Raw genomic sequence first — 17557 nt, forward strand, 5'->3', positions numbered from 1 at the left:
TGAGATGGCCCTGAGCTAAAAGTCCATTAATCACCTGACCTCCATAAGCCCCTACTCTGACTGTGGACCACAGTGACGTTTTGGGTCTCCTGGAATTAATGTCACTTCTGAGCTAGGGTCTAATAATCCCTGAAATGTCTGATCATTTCCTTTTCCCCAATGCAGTTACTCTGGTAAAAAGCCATAGATCTCCTTGGGGAAAGGTAGTAGGAAAATTAGCAGTACAAATTTTTGGCAGTTTAACAGGATCATTCCCCAAGGAGACCTGGCCCTCTCATTCAAGGGACTCTAGGTCTGTAAACGGTTTCAAGTCTGGGAATTGATTAAGGGGCCATGATTCTCTGGGTCTGTAATTTGACTTAGGGTTTTGTTCACTTGACCTAGAACTCTTCTCTTTATACAGATCCAGAAAAAAATTTAATAGACTGCTTGTCTATATCACTGCTAGGTACCCCATGATTTATTAACCAGTGCCATAACTCTACGCAACTCGGATTATTCTGAGTGCTTTTATGAATCTGCCTTTCATTGCGGTAGCCATGCCCACCTTGACTTTGGTGATTAACTGCCGATACTTGACTTTTACCAGACCAACATCTGATCATTCTCATAATGTTTAAGGATTCTAATTCCATCACAGCCCTTCCTACAGTAATAACTGGACTACAGAGAAGAGCAACCACAGAGCTCATGAGGGAAGATGGAGTTATTCTTACAAATTTATTCCTCACAGTCCTGGTTAAAGGTGTTTCCTCTGTATATTCCTGGGGTGGGTGGGCAGCTCTCAAATGGTAAATCCATTCTAACACTCCAATCTCCCTAATCCTTTGAATTCCCTCTTCTACTGTATACCAGGGCAAATCAGGAATCTCAACCTCAGACATGCTAGGCCATCTTTTGGTCCATGTTTCAGTCAGCTGCCTGAAGAAACTGTCAGAACCCTTTCTAACCCCTCAAGCTATAGTGTTGAATCCAGAATTTCTGCTTATTAGGCCCATATCAATACATTCAGCCTGATCCAACTTCATGTTCCTTCCACCTTTATCCCATATCCTTAGTATCCATTCCCACACATATTCCCCTGGTTTCTGTCTATATAAGTTGGAAAACTCATGCAGCTCTTTCTGAGTATACCTTACTTCCTCATGGGTCATACTTCGTATTTCACCTTTGGGACCTCATTGTGATTTTAGGCTAGTAATTGGTCTCGAAGACAAGAGAGGTGGTGAGGGTGGGTAAGGAGAAGGATTAGAAATATTTTGCAAACTACTGGCCTCAGGGCATTCTCTTGCATTTTCTTCTGGTGAGACAGTATTAATCTCTTCATGCAGGAGTTGGAAGGCAGTTTCCTCAGGGCAGATTGGAGGCTGGGCAGGGCAGCGTTCATTTTGGCTGGTACCCACGTCAGAGCTGGAAGTTGTTTCAGACTCCCTGGGGCAGGCAGAAGGCTGAATGATACTAGGTTGACAAGGTGTGGTCTGGACATGGCAGACCATCATAGGCTTATCTGGTAAAGTCTCAGCAGAATTCAGGGTTCCAATATCTTCACTAATATTATCATCATCCCATATGTCTCCATCCCAATTCTCTGGATTCCACTCTTTTCCAATCAGTGCCTTCACTTTAACTGCAGAAACCCTGTGGGGTTGAGATTTTAGTTTCCTTTGTAACTCAGCTACTCTTACAATGAGAGTCTGCTTTTCTTTCTCAGATATTTCGAGCCTGTGACTACTGTGACTTCGGGGGACAAGATTTTCTTTCAGAGCACACATAGCAAATGTCCCATCATTCATGTGGCAAATTTGAAGCCTTTAACTCATCTCTTTCTTTTGTAACAGTATCCAGAGTATCTAGCAGGAGTAAGCCAACATCATTATACCATTTGACTCCACAAAATTCTGTTAAGTTGTTGGAAACACTCTCACCCAGACCCTTGCTTTTTATAAGTGAAGAAGTAGGGGAATCCAATGATGATGCTTTGCATATCTCAATTGCTATCATGCACCATGGACTGTTAGCCGCCTCTTCATTGTTGGAAAGGGAATTGTTAATACCCTCAAGTCCAATTAGAGTATAGAGCCAATTGCAAAACTCCCAGAGCCACCTCATGACACCACATGTTTAATACGCTGTTCCTCAAGAAACACTCCTGGTACCAAGCTGCATTAGTCAGGGTTCTCTAGGGAAACAGAATCAACAAGAGATATCTGCCAACAATATGTGATTTTATAAGAGTTGCTCACGTGACTGAGGGGATGCACAAGTCCAGGTTCCACAGGCAGGCTGCAACCAGGAGCTCCAATGCAAGTCCAATAAAGGTTCTTGACAAGTTCTTGGTGATGTTGGCTGTCCAAAGACGAGCTGGGAAATTCTCACTCAATGCTGGAATCACTTCCCCTTTTAAGGCATTTGACTGATTGGATAAGCATCACTCATTGCTGATGGCAATCTCCTTGACTGATGTAATTGTAATCAGCTATCTATGATTTACCACACAGTAAAGTCAATGGTAACTAAAGTCAATAAATGCCCTCGTATTACAGTTAGCTCCGTGCTTGCTTGACCAAACAACTGGGCACAATTTCCTGGCCGAGTTGATATATTAGCCTACCATCACATTGAGTATGTCTGTTCCAATTATGCATTCTGGAACTTGGGAAACAACTACAGTGGGTCTGAGGACCCACTGGAACCACTGTGAGATGGACCTGAGCTAAAACTTCATCAATCACCTGACTTTCATAAGCCCCTTCTCTGACTGGTGGACCACAGTGATGTCTTGGGTCTCCTGGAATTAATGTCGCTTCTGAGCCAGTTTCTAATAATCCCTGAAATGTCTGATCAAGCTACTGGTCTCAGGTCATTCCTTTGCATTTTCATCTGGTTAGACAGGATCTCTTCAGGCAGGTGATGGATGGCAGATTCCTAAGGGCAAGGTGGAGGTTGGGCAGTGCAGGCCTCAGTTTGGCTGGTACCCATCCCAGGGCTGGAAGGAGGTCAGGACTCCCTGGGGCAGCCTGGAGGCTGGGTGATACAAGGTTGACAAGGTGTGGTCTGGACAGGGCAGGCCATGGCAGGATTATCTTGTGAAGTCTTTGCAGAATTTAGGGTTCCAATGTTCCCACCAATATTATCATCATCCCATATGTCTCCATTCCAACCCTCAGCATTCCACTCCTTTCTAATCAATGCCTTCACTTTAACTTCAGATACCCTGTGGTGTTGAGAGTTTAGTTTTCTTTGTATCTCTGCTACCCATACAAAGAGATTCTGAGTCTGGTTTTCAGATATCTCAAGCCTGTGGCTGCAGCAAACAAGATTTTCTTTTAGAAAACACATAGAAACTTTCACATCACTCATGCAGCATTTAAGTTTCAAATTTGAAGACTTTAACTTATCCCTTTCTTTTGTAACTGTATCCAGAACATCTAGAAGGAGCCAGTCAACGTCATTGTACCTTTGACTCCACAAAGCTCTGTTAAGGTATTGAAAACAAACTCACCCAGATCCTTGCCTCTTAAAGTGTGGAAGTAGGGGAATCTAGTGATGATATTTTGTGTATCTCGATTGCCAATTCATACCATGGACTGTTAGCAGCCTCTTCATTATTGGAAAGGGAGTCATTAGTAGTCCCTTGAGTCCAATTAGAGTAGATCACCAATTGCAAAACTCCCAGAACTACTTCCGACATCCCATATTTAAAATTCTGTTCCTCAGGAACCACTCCTGGTACCATGCTGTATTACTTAGGGTTCTCTATGGAAATAGATTCAACAGGAGATATCTGTAAATAGTATGAGATTTTATAAAATTCTCTCATGTGAATGTGGGGGATGCACAAGTCCAGATTCTGCAGGCAGGCTGCAAACCAGGGTATCTGATGAAAGTCCAATGAAGATCCTTAATGAGTTTCCAGGAGATGCTGGCTGTCCAAGGATGAGGTGGGAAATTCTCTCTGAATGCTGAAATCACTGATTTCAACTGATTAGATAAAGCATCACGCATTGTTGATGGTAATCTCCCTGATTGATATAGATGTAATCAGCCATCTATGCAGTAAACTCACTGGTGACTAAAGTCCATAAATGTCTTTGTATTATAATTATCCCAGTGCTTACTTGACCAAACAACTGGGCTCAATTACCTAACTGACTTTACACATTAGCCTAACCATCACATATGTCCAAGAAACACAGCGTACTCCTGTCAGAATAAATCTGAATACACCTACTCCAAGACACATACTACTCCAAATGTCAAATGTCAAAGATAAAAAGAAAATTCTCAGAGCAGCAAAGGAGAAGTAAACCATCACATACAAGGGACATCCAGTAAGACTTAGTGTGGATTTCTCATCAGAATCTATGAAGGTGAAAAGAGAGTGGTATGATACAATTAGGATAATGAAAGAGAAAAATTGCCACTGAGAATTCTTTATCCAGCAAAATTTTCCTTCAGATATGAAGCTGAGTTTAAAACATTGACAAATAAACAGAAACTAAGAGAGTTCATAAACAAGAATTCAACATTGGAAATATTAAACAAAGCCTTACAGCCCAAAAAAAAAAAAGACATGAGAGCAAGACTTGGAGGAGAGTGTAGATGGCAAGAATAGCAGAAAAGAAAACCAAAAAATAAAAAGACAGATGAAAATATTAATAAGATACAACATTTGAAAACCAAAGAATAAAATGGTTGAAGTAAATAATGCATTTACAGGAATATCATTGAATGGGAATGGATTAAGCTTCCCCCTCAAAAGATACAGGCTGACAGAATGGATTTTAAAAACCCATGGTCAATAATAACATGACTTCAAAATGCTGATTGACCTAATGTAAGGGGGAAATGGAAAGGAGAAATGAGATTATAAGGCTGTGAGTCTCTAAAAAAGAGTCTGGAGGTTGTCAGAAGGAATCCCCTTGTGCACAACTGAGCAGAGTCTGAGAGACAGACAAAGTAGATACAACCCCAGGTACTGGTTCTTTTGAGGGATAAAGAGACCCACGGGTTCTGTGGTCATGGCAGATAGGGTTCACTGCCATGGCAGATGGCCCTTCTTCGGAGCCTGTGTTTCTGCGTGATGGAATTGGACTCAGAGGGGATCTCTTTTCACAAGACTTCCATGCTACTTTATAGGAATTTTAATAGGTGCTGGGGTTTAAGATATATTTAGGGGATTTGAATCTCTGGACTGATAATATGACACCCAGGCCCAGAGCCTCAACAGACTTCAGCTCCTACACGTTGATTTATTGGACTTACCCCATTCAGCTAACATGGAGTTGAAGAAGGTCAACCACCACACCATGGAGCCTAGAGTGTCTACAACTGAAAGCAGGAGGAGTGCATCCAGTATCCATGTGGAATCTAAGCCCCCACTTGACATAGATGTGCAATGGACACAACCAATCCAATGTCCACAGAGAAAATGTGGAGTGGGTTTGGGAAGGGTAGCCATGGTGGCTGCTGGGTTTGGGGAATGGGAGGAAGAGATGAGAGGTGGAGCCGGTTACGGGACGTCGAGTTGTCCTGGGTGGTGTTTCATGGACAACTACGGGGACATTGTAGATCCCCCCAGGGCCCACTGGATGGAACGTGGGAGAGTGTGGGCTATGATGTGGATCATTGACTATGGGGTGCAGTGATGCTCAGAGATGTTCTTACCAGGTGCAATGGATGTGTCACGATGATGGGAGCAAGTGTTGCCGTGGGGGGAGTGGGGGGTGGGGGCGGTGGGGTTAAATGGGACCTCATATTTTTTGAATGTAATTTTTAAAAATAAATAAATAATTAAAAAAAAAAAGATGGGAGAGAGCAAAAAAAAAATAAAAAAAATAAAAACCCATGGTCAGCCATATGCTACTTAGAAGAAACTCACCTTAGACGCAGGGATACAAAGCAGTTAAAAGTGAAAGGTTGGAAAAACATACTCCATGCAAATAATAACCAAAAAAAAAAAAAGAGCAGGGGTAGCTATACTAATATCAGACGAAAAAGACTTTAAATGCAAAAAACTTATGAGAGATACAGAAAGCTACTATATATTAATAAAAGGGACAATCCACCAGGAAGATATAACAGTCATAAATATCTATGTGCTTAAACAGGGTGCCCCAAAATACATGAGGCAGACTCTGGGAAAACTGAAGGGAGAAATAGACACCTCTACAATAATAGTTGGAGACTTCAACACCCAACTCACATTATTAGGTAGAACAACTAAACAGAAGATCAACAAGGAAACAGAGAATTTGAACAATATGAAGGATGAGTTAGACCTAACACACATATACAGAATGTTGCATGACAAATCAGTGAGTAATACATTCTTCTCAAGTGCCCATGGCTCTTTCTCCAGGATGGACCACGTTAGGGCATAAAACAGGTCTCAATAAATACAAAAAGACTGAAATTATACAAAGCACCTCCTCAGATCATAATAGAATGAAACTGGAAATCAATAATAGATGGGAAAGAAGAAAATATGCAAGTGTGTGGAGGCTGTACTACCCTCCTAAACAATCAGTGGGTCAAAGAAGAAATTGTCAGTGAAATCAGTAAATATATTGAGATGAATGTAAAGAAAATACAACTTATGAGAATTTATGGGATACAGAGAAGGCAGTGCTGAGAAGAAAATTTATAGCTCCAACTCCTATATAAAAAAAAGAGCTAAAATCAGAGATCTAACTGAACAACTGGAGAAACTAGAAAAAGAATAGCAAACCATTCCCAAAGCAAGCAGTAGGAAAGAAATGAAAATTAGTGTAGAATTAAATGAATTTGAGAAAAGATTAGAGAAAATACACAAAACCAAAAGCTGGTTCTTTGAGAACTTCAATAAAATGGACAAACCCCTAGCTAGACAAACAAAGAAAAAAAAGAGAGAAGATGCAAATAAGTACAATCAGAAATGAAAGGGGGAAAGTTACGACTCACAGAAATAAAAGAAATCTTAAAAGGATATTATTAGAAACTGTATGCCAACAAACTGGACAACCTAGATGAAATGGACAAATTCCTGGAAATGCACAACCTACATGGACGCTACAAGAAATATGAGAATTTAACAAACCAATCATATTTAAAGAGATTGAATCTGTCATCAAAAACCTCCCAGCAAAGGAAAGTCCAGGACCAGATGGCTTCACAGGTGAATTCCACTAAGAATTTCGAAGAGAATTAACACCAATCCTGCTTAAACTCTTCCAAAAAATTGAAGAGGAGGGAAAATTACCTAATGCACTTTATGAAGCTAACATCATCCTAACACCAAAGCCAGATAAAGATACTATAATAAAAGAAAACTACAGACCAATCTCTCTAATGAATATAGATGCAAAAATTCTCAACAAAATACTTGCAAATAGAATCCAACAGCATATCAAAAGATTTATAATCACGACCAAGTGGAATTTATTCCTGGTATGCAAGGCTGGTTTAACATAAGAAAATCAATTAATATAATACACCACATTAGCAAATTGAAGGGAAAAAAACACATGATCATCTCAATCGAAGCAGAAAAGGCATTCAACAAAATCCAGCATCCTTTCTTGATAAAAACACTTCAAAAGGTAGGAATTGAAGGTAATTTCCTCAACATGATAAAGGGCATAGTTGAAAAACCCACAGCCAGCATTGTACTCAATGGGGAAAGATTGAAATCTTTCCCACTAAGATTGAGAACAAAACAAGGATGCCTACCGTCACCACTGTCATTCAATATCGTGCTAGAAGTTCTAACTAGAGCAATTAGACAAGGGAAAAAAAGGCCTCCAACTAGGAAAAAAGGAAGTAAAACTCTCACTATTTGCAGATGGCATGATCCTGTATTTAGAAACTTCTGAAATGTCTACAAAAAATTTACTTGAGCTAATAAATGAGTTCAGCAAAGTGGCAGGATACAAGATCAACATGCAAAAATCAGTAATGTGTCTGTACACTAGTATTGAACAATCTGAGGAGTGAATCAGGAAAAAAATTCCACTTACAATTGCAACAAAAAGACTCAAGTACCTAGGAATCAATTTTTTAAAAAGATATATTTAATTTATTTATTTCTCTCCCCTTCGGCCCCCCTCCCGCACTGGTTGTCTGTTCTCTGTGTCTATTTGCTGCGTCTTCTTTGTCCGCTTCTGTTGTTGTCAGCGGCATGGGAATCTGTGTTTCTTTTTGTTGCATCATCTTGTTGTGTCAGCTCTCATGTGTGTGGCACCATTCCTGGGCAGGCTGCTCTTTCTTTCATGCTGGGCAGCTCTCCTTACGGGCGCACTCCTTGCGTGTGGGGCTCCCCTACGCGGGGGACACCCCTGCGTGGCACGGCACTCCTTGCACGCATCAACACTGCGCATGGGCCAGCTCCATGCAGGTCAAGGAGGCCCGGGGTTTGAACCACGGACCTCCCATGTGGTAGACGGATGCCCTAACCACTGGTCCAAGTCCGCTTCTAGGAATAAATTTAACCAAAGATGTACAGGACCTATTTCAGAAACTAAAAAACAATGCTAACAGAACTCAAGGAAGACCTAAACAAATAGAAGAACATTCTGTGTTCATGGATTGGAAGACTAAATATTGTGAAGATGTTAATCCTACCCAAATTGATTTATTGATTCTATGCAATAACAATAAAAATTCCAACAGCCTACTTTACAGAAAAAGAAAAGGCAACTATCAAATTTATTTAGAAGGCAAAATGCACCCATATAGCCAAAAGCATTCTAAAAAAGAAAAGCGATGTGGGAGGACTTTCACTGCCTGACCTTGAAAAATATTACAAAGCTGCAGAGGTCAAAACAGCATGGTAGTTGCATAGAGATAGACACATTGATCAGTAGAATCGAATTGAGGGTCCAGAAATAAACCCTCACCTCTAAGGCCAACTGTTTCTTGACAAGCCTACCAAGTCCATGTTAATGAGACAAAACAGTCTCTTCAACAAATGGTGCTGGGAGAACTGGATATCCATAATGAAAAAAATGAAATATGACCCCTATCTTATTTTCTATACAAGAATCAACTCAAAATGGATCAAAGACCTAAATATAAAAGCCAGGACCATAAAACTACTAGAAGAAAATGTAGGGAAACATCTTCAAGAATCCAAAGCAGGAGTAAGAAAAGAAAAAAATAGAGAAATAAGACCTCCTCACAAGTAAATACTTTTGCACCTCAAAAAACTTGATCAAAAGAGTGAAAAAGCAGCTGACTCAATGGGAGAAAATATTTGGCAATCACATATCTGATAAAGGTTTAATATCCATGATATATAAAGAGATGCTACAACTCAACAATAAAAAGACAACCTGATTAAAAAATAGACAAAAGACTGGAATAGACATTTGTCCAAGAAGGAAATACAAATGGCAAAAAAAAACCATGAAAAGCTGTTAACATCACTAGTGATTAGGGAAATACAAATCAAAGATACAATGAGATATCATTTCACACCTATTAGAATGGCCACTATTAAAAAGACAGAAACCTGCAAGTGTTGGAAAGGATGTGGAGAGATAGGAATGCTTATTCACTGTTGGTGGGAATGTAGAATGGTCCAGCCACTGTGGAGGACTGTTAGGCAGATCCTAATACCTCTACTGGGTATATCCCAGAAGATCTGAGAGCAGTGACACAAACAGACATCTGCACACTGATGTTCATAGCAGCATTATTCACGATTGCCAAAAACTGGAAACAACCCAGGTGTTCATCAACTGATGAATGGATAAATAAACTGTGGGGTATACACACAATGGACTACCGTGCAGTTGTAAGAGGAAATGAAATCTTGAAGCATATGACAACATGGATGAACCTGAAGGACATTATGTGGAGTGAGGCAAGTCAGACACAAAAGGACAAATACTGTTTGATTGCATTATGATCTAAATATACTGAGTAAACTCATGCAGTTAATAATTAGAGGTAAGTCACCAGAAAATAGAATGAGAATATAGAATGGAAAACTGAGAAATAATCTGTGCAGAATTGGTAAGAAAAAAAAAAAAAAAAAAAAAAAAGGTCGTTTGTCGTTTGTTACACTTTGGAAATGAATAGAAAAGTTGAAAGCACATGATGGTGTTTGTAACCCGCAGAGCCATTATATGGGTATGACAGTGGTTGAAAGGCAAAGTCTAAGGTCACGCATATTACTAGAAGGAAAGCTAAAAACTGTAACGTGGGACTGTATGTGTAGTGAAACCTCATGTGAAATATGAATATGGGTAATGGTGCATATACAAGACAATTTTTCTTTGAAACTGAACATTATGTATGTTAATACCAGGCAAAAAAGCACATTATGCTAAGTGAAAGAAACCAAATACAAGGTACTATATATTGTATCATATGATTCCATTTATATAAATCAATTTATAATGATAGAATTAGATTAGTGGTTATGTAGTGCTGGAGAGGGATTGAGAGGTGACTCCTAAGGGTTGTGGAGTTCTTTTTGGAGTAATGAAATTGTTCTATAATTTTTTTGTGGTGATAAATGCACAACACTGTGATTCTACCAAAAGCTATTGATTGCACACTTTGGGTAGATTGTGTGGTGTGTGAATATATCACAAGAAAACTGCTTTTTAAAAAAGTAGAACCTATGGAGGTTTATTCAGATGAAACCAAAACATCTCATGTTATTGAGAAAGCTATTGCAAACTCTTTTAAAATTCAATATTTAAGAAAAGTATTTTGGAGGTAATCTTTTTTTCTTCTTCTTTGCATAGCAATGCAAATTTCGGTGGAGCAGAGCACCATGGTCAAATAAATATTCTTACTAAATTAAGAAACTTATGGAGCAGAAATGTAATTAGAATTGGTTGTAGAACACACACTATTGTGTTCAAACAAGTAGATTACAAAATGCTTTCTCGAACAGTAGGAGTGGGGGGAGGGGAATCTTGAATTATACCCCTTTCCTCATTTCTTCCTGTATGCGGTTATTTTAGTTAAGAACAGCGGTACACCTAGCATATTTGACACCAGTGGATCATTTTTTAACATCCCTTGCCTCTATTTGAAAACTATTTTTAGTAGTAGTATGTAATAATTAGTAATTACCGTTATTTTCTTGATTCCTTAAGTTTTAAGGCAACAAGTTTGATATGACAAAATTATTTTTGTATTTATTTATTCATTTTTTAATTTTTTTAATTCATTTAAAAAATATATATATTACATTCAAAAAATATGAGGTCCCATTCAACCCCACCGCCCCCACCCCCCACTCCCCCCACAGCAACATGCTCTCCCATCATCATGACACATCCATTGCACCTGGTAAGTATAGTAACCATGTCGTCATTAGTCATAACCATTATTTTCTTGATTTCTTTAGTTTTAAAACAATTAAAACTTCCAAAGACTAAATTTTCCATTTTCAATATAGTATTCAAATTCAGTTAAATATTGCATATGGGAACCAAATTTTCACCTACCACACAAAAATACTACATCTGGTCATTTGCATTCTGTTTGCTGTTTTGAATTTTAAACACAAGTAAACCCTCCAAGTGGTCACTTAGAATGACAAGATTGAAATAATGGTTCTGATAGTTTTGCTTTTACCCTCTCTGGGCTATCACTGCTTATTTCAAATCTTCTGTTGAAATGCAACAAGTGGGTGTTACCACAGGGCATGGAGACGGGAGCTGCAATTCCAGAAACAAGCTGGAAGGATTCTGAATGTTGGGTATCTAATTTATTTCTTTTAAGATTTATTTTTATTTATTTCTCCCCACCCCCTCGTTGTTTGCAATTGCTGTGTCTGTTCGTCTTCCTTGTTTCTTTAGGAGGCACTGGACCTGAACCAGGGAATCTTCCCATGTGGTAGGTGGGAGCTCAACTCTTGAGCCACCTCTGCTTCCTAGGGTACCTAATATAGAAACAAATGCAGGTAGTTTACCTGTGGAAACTACCTGTGTCAGGGGCTGACTAAATCATGGGGAGGACTCTGATTTACCTTCCCTGGGGAACGTAACGTTTATTAAAAGGAGAAGGAATAAAAATATGCTAAATTGAACTTCAAGGTCTCTACCCAATCGAAATTCATTTATATGGTCACCAAAAGACATGCAAGGAATATTCCCAGCTGTACTATGTTTGTAATAGCCAAAACCTGAAAACTGGCCAAATGTCCCCCCGACAGGAGAAGGAATAAGAAGTCTTAGAGCTAGAAGGATAGTGTGAAGAACTGTTTAAGGCAAAATCATGGACGACATAACCTTGGTGTTATCACTTGCCATAACAAGCACTACGCTAGGCTCTTTTGTTTAATCCTCACCACACCCTGTGAAAGAGATATAATCCCCAACTGACCTGGAGGAAACTGAAGCACTCAGAGGTCAAGGATCTTGCCCAGCATCATAACGGTAGTATGTGAACCAGAATTTGAATTCAGATCTTTCTCAGTCCATAGTCCACATATACTTTTCCCACTTTATGGCCAGCTGTCTCCCTCTTTTTTTCTTTTTTCGAAATAGGCTAAAACCTAGTAGTTTTGCTTTTTTAAAAAAATTTTTGTCTTTATTTTTTTAAATGTTACATTAAAAAAATATGAGGTCCCCATATACTCCCAGCCCCCTCACCCCACTCCTCCCATAACAACAACCTCTTTCATCATCATGGGATATTCATTGCATTTGATAAATACATTCTGGAGCACTGCTGCACCACGTGGATAATGGTTTACAGTGTAGTTTACACTCTCCCCCAGTCCAGCCAGTGGGCCATGGCAGGATGTACAATGTCCAGTAACTGTCCCTGCAGTACCCCCCAGGACAACTCTAAGTCCCGAAAATGCCCCCACATCACATCTTTTCTTCGCACTCCTTACCCTCAGCAGCTACCATGGCCACTTTCTCCACATCAATGCTATATTTTCTTTGATTACTAATCACAGTAGTTCATGAATAGAATATCAGTAAGTCCACTCTAATCCATACTCTATTCCTACATCCTGTGGACCCTGGGATGGTTGTGTCCACTCCACATCTATATCAAGAGGGGGCTTAGATTCCACATGGATGCTGGATGCAATTCTCCTGCTTTCAGTTGTAGGAACTCTCAGCTCCCTGGTGTGGTGGTTGACCTTCGACTCCAAGTTAGGTGAGTGGGGTAAGTCCAACAAACCAGAGTGTATATGAGCTGAAGTCTGTTGAGGCTTAGGGCCTGGCTATCACTATCACATGGTCAGTCCAGAGATTGAGGTCCCCTGGGTATACATTAAACCCCAGCACCAACTACAGTTCCGGTAAAAGTAACAGGAGAGGCTTGTGGACAAAGATCACATCTGAGTCCAGCTCCATCACACAGAAACACAAACTCCAAAGTAGGGCCAACTGACATGGCACTGAACTCCATCTGCCATGACCTTTGAACCTGTGGGTCTCTGTAGCCCTCAGAAGAACCAATACTCTGGGGTTGTATCTAGTTTAGCTATCTCTGGGAGTCCTCTGATAGATGGGGAAGGAAGAGAAGCTCAGGAAACATGGAGTTCATACTTGCTAAAACGATAACAGCTACATTTTCTTAAGCGTTTACTCCTATGTGGTGGCAAATACAGTGGCATGTGCTTTGCATACATTTTTATGAATTCTCATAATAACCCCTCACGGTGGGAATTATTCTTTTTTTTTTTTCAGATACAGAGACAGGGGTTCAGCGACGTTTCCATCTCATAACCCCCACATCCCTCAGTGCCCTTAATGGGAGAAGGGGGCAGCGTCTAACTGCCTGCTAGGCACTGCGGTGGGTGCTGGAGCTCTACAGGTGAATATGGGAGGAATGGCATGACTGCAGCAACTGGGGCTTACTTGACCTTTTTGAGAATGGGTAGAATTTTTTTTCAGTTCCAAAGAATTCTGGAGGCAAAAAATAAAGAAGGGTAATAGCTATAGTTCCCATATACTGAGTGCACTCCGTCTAACTACCGTACTTCCTATCTTTCTATAGTTATCATCCCCGTCCATCCTCACAACAATCCTGTTCGTGAACCCTTTAGAGCCTCCTTTTACGGAGGACAAAAGAAAGCCTCAAGGTCACAGAGAGGTTAAGTGTCGCCTCCCCCCCCCCCCCCTTCCTTCCCGGATTTGTGGCCTAATCTTACTAGCTCCAGGGCTCCGGGTCTCAACCCTTACAACCAGTTAAGGACGTCTGGACGCACTGGACCACGAATGAGGAAAAATGGAAACTGCAATGTAGTACCCAGTCTTAGCCAAGGTTTTCCCGGCGGGAGGAACCAGGTGGGAAGCGAAGAGCCGACGCCCAGCTTCGGGGTGGCGGTACGTTTGGGAATTGGGGAGCCCTCCGAATGAGAGCCGGAGGGGAAGAGGGCTAGGGGCTGCGCTGGGAGGGCGAGGGGGGGCCTCTGCTGGATCGGGAAGAAAATTCCCACGGTCGCTCGGTCACGGTAAAACCTGCCGCCGCAGGCGCGCGGGCGGGCGTGGGGGCGGGGCGTGGGGGCCGGGGCGGGGCGAGGGGCGGGGCCTGCGCCGCCTCCCTTCGCGGCGGCGACCCAGCGCTTTCCCGCGACCCTCCGGCCCTCCCGCGCGCGGCTGCCTCCGCCTCCTCCCCCTCTCAGCCGGCTTCCTTCTCCTAAGCCCGCGCGCCGACCGGCTCCGCTATGGCGACCCGCAGCCCCAGTGTCGTGGTGAGGAGCTCGGCCCGCCGGCGCCGTCCCGCCCGGGCCGGTGCGGCTCGCCTCGGGCCACCCGGCCTCAGGAGCGCGGGGCCCGCAGTGCAGGCTCGGCCTGGGGTGACCCGGGGAACGCCGGGCATGCGGGGGGAGGGCGGCCACAGCTGCCCTGCTTCGGCCTTACGCCACTCGAGGGCGGAAGGGGGGACGGAATGGCGGGATTGGGATGGTTCCTCATTGGGAGAGCCCTGGGAACGAGGGCTGCGTGGGAGAGGAGAGGGTGGAAATGGCGTTTGGGTTGACATGTGCCGCTCGCAAGCGTGCCGTTAGCAGGGGCCGGGGGCCAACTCGGGAATGGTCCGCTGGGGTGAAGGGGTGGGGGCTGTCGCCCGAAAAGCCCTTCGCTGTACGTGTGCCTTCTGGTGGGGAGGTCACGAAGGCACCTTTGGGGAGGGCCCCAGGCTCGGAGAGCGACCACATGGGAGGGGATGTGGGGACGGTATTTTCATTTAGTTCTGCAAACACGTAATTAATGTTTGTGGGACTGCGCATTGCCTCACGGAATCCTCCCAACAATCCTGGCAGCGGTAACCATGCCTACCTATTTTCCGCCCGAAGGAACCAGTGAGGAGACAGTAGGCAACTCCCCCAGGGCCCAGAGGGAGCCGGGCCTGGATTCAGGCACGCCTGAATCTAGATCCCACGCTCTGATGCTGTGGGATGGAAAATGCGAACCTGGGCCTTCCTTGCAAGGGCATTCATCCCGTAATCAGTCTCTGGCGCCTTGTCTCCAGCCTTATTGGTTCTTTTGATTGTTTTTCTGAACAAGCCAGGCTCTTCTCCCCCCTCCACCCCCACCCCCCACTTCTCTGCTCATGCTTACTGAGTAGCCACTCCCCAAGCCAGTTAAATGCCTTAGCCTGCCTTGTGTTTGGTTTATTTTAGCGATTACCTGTTGATTGTCTCCCCCCCCCCCCCCCAAACATAAACTTCAAAGGGCAGGAATCACCACTGTAATCCCAGTGCCTGGCATGTAGGAGGTAATTTATTGAGTGCGCAGATTAAATAATTAACCATTTGAGCCCTAAGGAAAAAAGGATTCTATTTCATATTAGGCACTGTGACTTAGGATACAGAGCAGTGCTCTTTGTGTATTTTGGCCTGGAATCCTGTTTGTTTGGGCCATTTCCTAGCTGTGTGCCCTTGGGCAATTTACTTAACCTCTCTGGCCTTCATTTTCCTTTTGTGTTAACTGAGGTTGTTGGCTACCTCCTGGTGTTATTGAAAAGATTTTAAGCCTGTCAATGTGAAGAAACACCCCTGCACTGTTCCTCACTGGGAATATCCATCACTGAGTTAAACCCTCTAAATACAGAGTACTATTTAATCCCCAAAATAACTCTGTAGTGTCTGTATAATCCTATTTTACAGATGCGGAATCTTTGGAATGTGGCGAGGTTAGCAGACACACCCTAAGGTCGTGCATTTATTCAGAGAGGTTCAAACCTACATTCCTCTCAAGAGCCCATGCGCTTACATGTTATGCTAGTAGTAGATACTCAAAAAATGGTGGTGCCTATTGTTTTTATTCTGTTGCCAAGGAAGTTAGATATCAAATACATTTGGATACTTTTAAAGCTCTGGTAGATGATGTCTGCCCCAGTGTATAAAAGAACTAGTTGTGATGTGATAAAACTGAGCTGTTTGTTGTTTGAGCATCAGCATATTCATTGTGTTTTCAGTTTGCAAATTCTTGTTCCTTTTTTTATTTCCTTCCCCGAAATTGTTTGCATGCTAGCAATAACAAGCACTTATATGTGCTTACTAAATGCTGAGCACTGCTCTAAAGCCCTTTACATATATTAACTGATTTGATTTTCATTAAAAATTTGTGCAGCAAAGAGAGGTTAAGTAACTTGTCTGAGATCACCCAGCAATTCAAGGATTTGAACCTAAGTTATCTGGCCCCAGAGGCTGCTCTTACCCTCTACATTTTTAAGTTTGTTGTGACAATAGTGAATATTGAATGCTCCGTATGTCTTAGGCACCGAGGTCAATATTTTGCAGACACTGTCTAATGTAAACCTCCCAAAGTTACATAACAAGTCTTCTTATGAAATAGGTGAATACTACTTGTATGACCATAGAGGCACAGATAGATGAGGTAACTTGCCCAAGATCGCTTAGGTCGTTGTGATCAGTAGGGTTTAGGCTGACGTTTGTCTAGAGGTGTAGAACAAAATTACTCTTTGTGACCTTCAAGAAATGGAGCAGTTCAGTTTGGGGCTTCGTTCTGCAAATCATTAAGATGGCTCTGTAGTATGTTTGTCACGGCCATAGAGGTGGGAAAAAGATGAAAGGACCAACAAGAGCAGCAGAGAAGAGGCTTGGCGTTTTCTTGGAGTTTTGAGTAGTTCATTAGGCAATAACTGGGCCATGTTTTTTGTTTTCCCCTGAGGTGAAGCCATACTAAAGGTGTGCTGGTATACTCTTCCACCCTTCTATAATGTTAAATTGTGCGGATTCAGTGTCTACTGCCACTGTAAATATCAACATTGAAATTCTCATTGATTGTTATCTTTCTGCCAGTGGCTACCAAATTCCTAACATCCCGTAATAATTTACTACTAATAAGAATTCAGACATACATACTTCAAGTTGCTGTGGAGGTACTCACTTCAGTATGATGCTTTTGATGATTGAAAGGCACAGTTGCTAGGTATAATTTTTTGTTCAGAAATGAGCTTCTCTATTATTTTACTTTGCATACTAATAAAAGGAAAGATCATAGTCTAGTGTAAATTAAAAATCCTTGCACATGTAGTAGTTATGGACCTATTTGCCTATGGCAGCTAGTCATTTATTCCTTGGTTGAATAGTCAAGAAGACAGATTTTAATTCTTGTAATAGCTC

At 42.0% G+C, this 17557-nt stretch overlaps 1 protein-coding gene across 2 annotated transcripts in view; it reads left to right on the forward strand.

Moving 5' to 3' along the window:
• The first annotated feature begins 14506 nt into the window (after positions 1–14506).
• HPRT1 (hypoxanthine phosphoribosyltransferase 1) overlaps positions 14507–17557 on the forward strand; it is a 36018-nt gene continuing 32967 nt past the window's right edge. The window contains exon 1 of one of the 2 annotated variants that reach the window (XM_004474308.4): positions 14507–14659. In XM_004474308.4, coding sequence (XP_004474365.1) covers positions 14633–14659 — 27 coding nt within the window. In that variant the 5' untranslated portion in view covers positions 14507–14632. The remainder of the gene's footprint in view (positions 14660–17557) is intronic. The other variant, XM_058292253.1, reaches the window with a different exon arrangement.

The sequence above is a fragment of the Dasypus novemcinctus genome, chromosome X, assembly GCF_030445035.2.
Source record: "Dasypus novemcinctus isolate mDasNov1 chromosome X, mDasNov1.1.hap2, whole genome shotgun sequence".
NCBI lineage: Eukaryota > Metazoa > Chordata > Mammalia > Cingulata > Dasypodidae > Dasypus > Dasypus novemcinctus.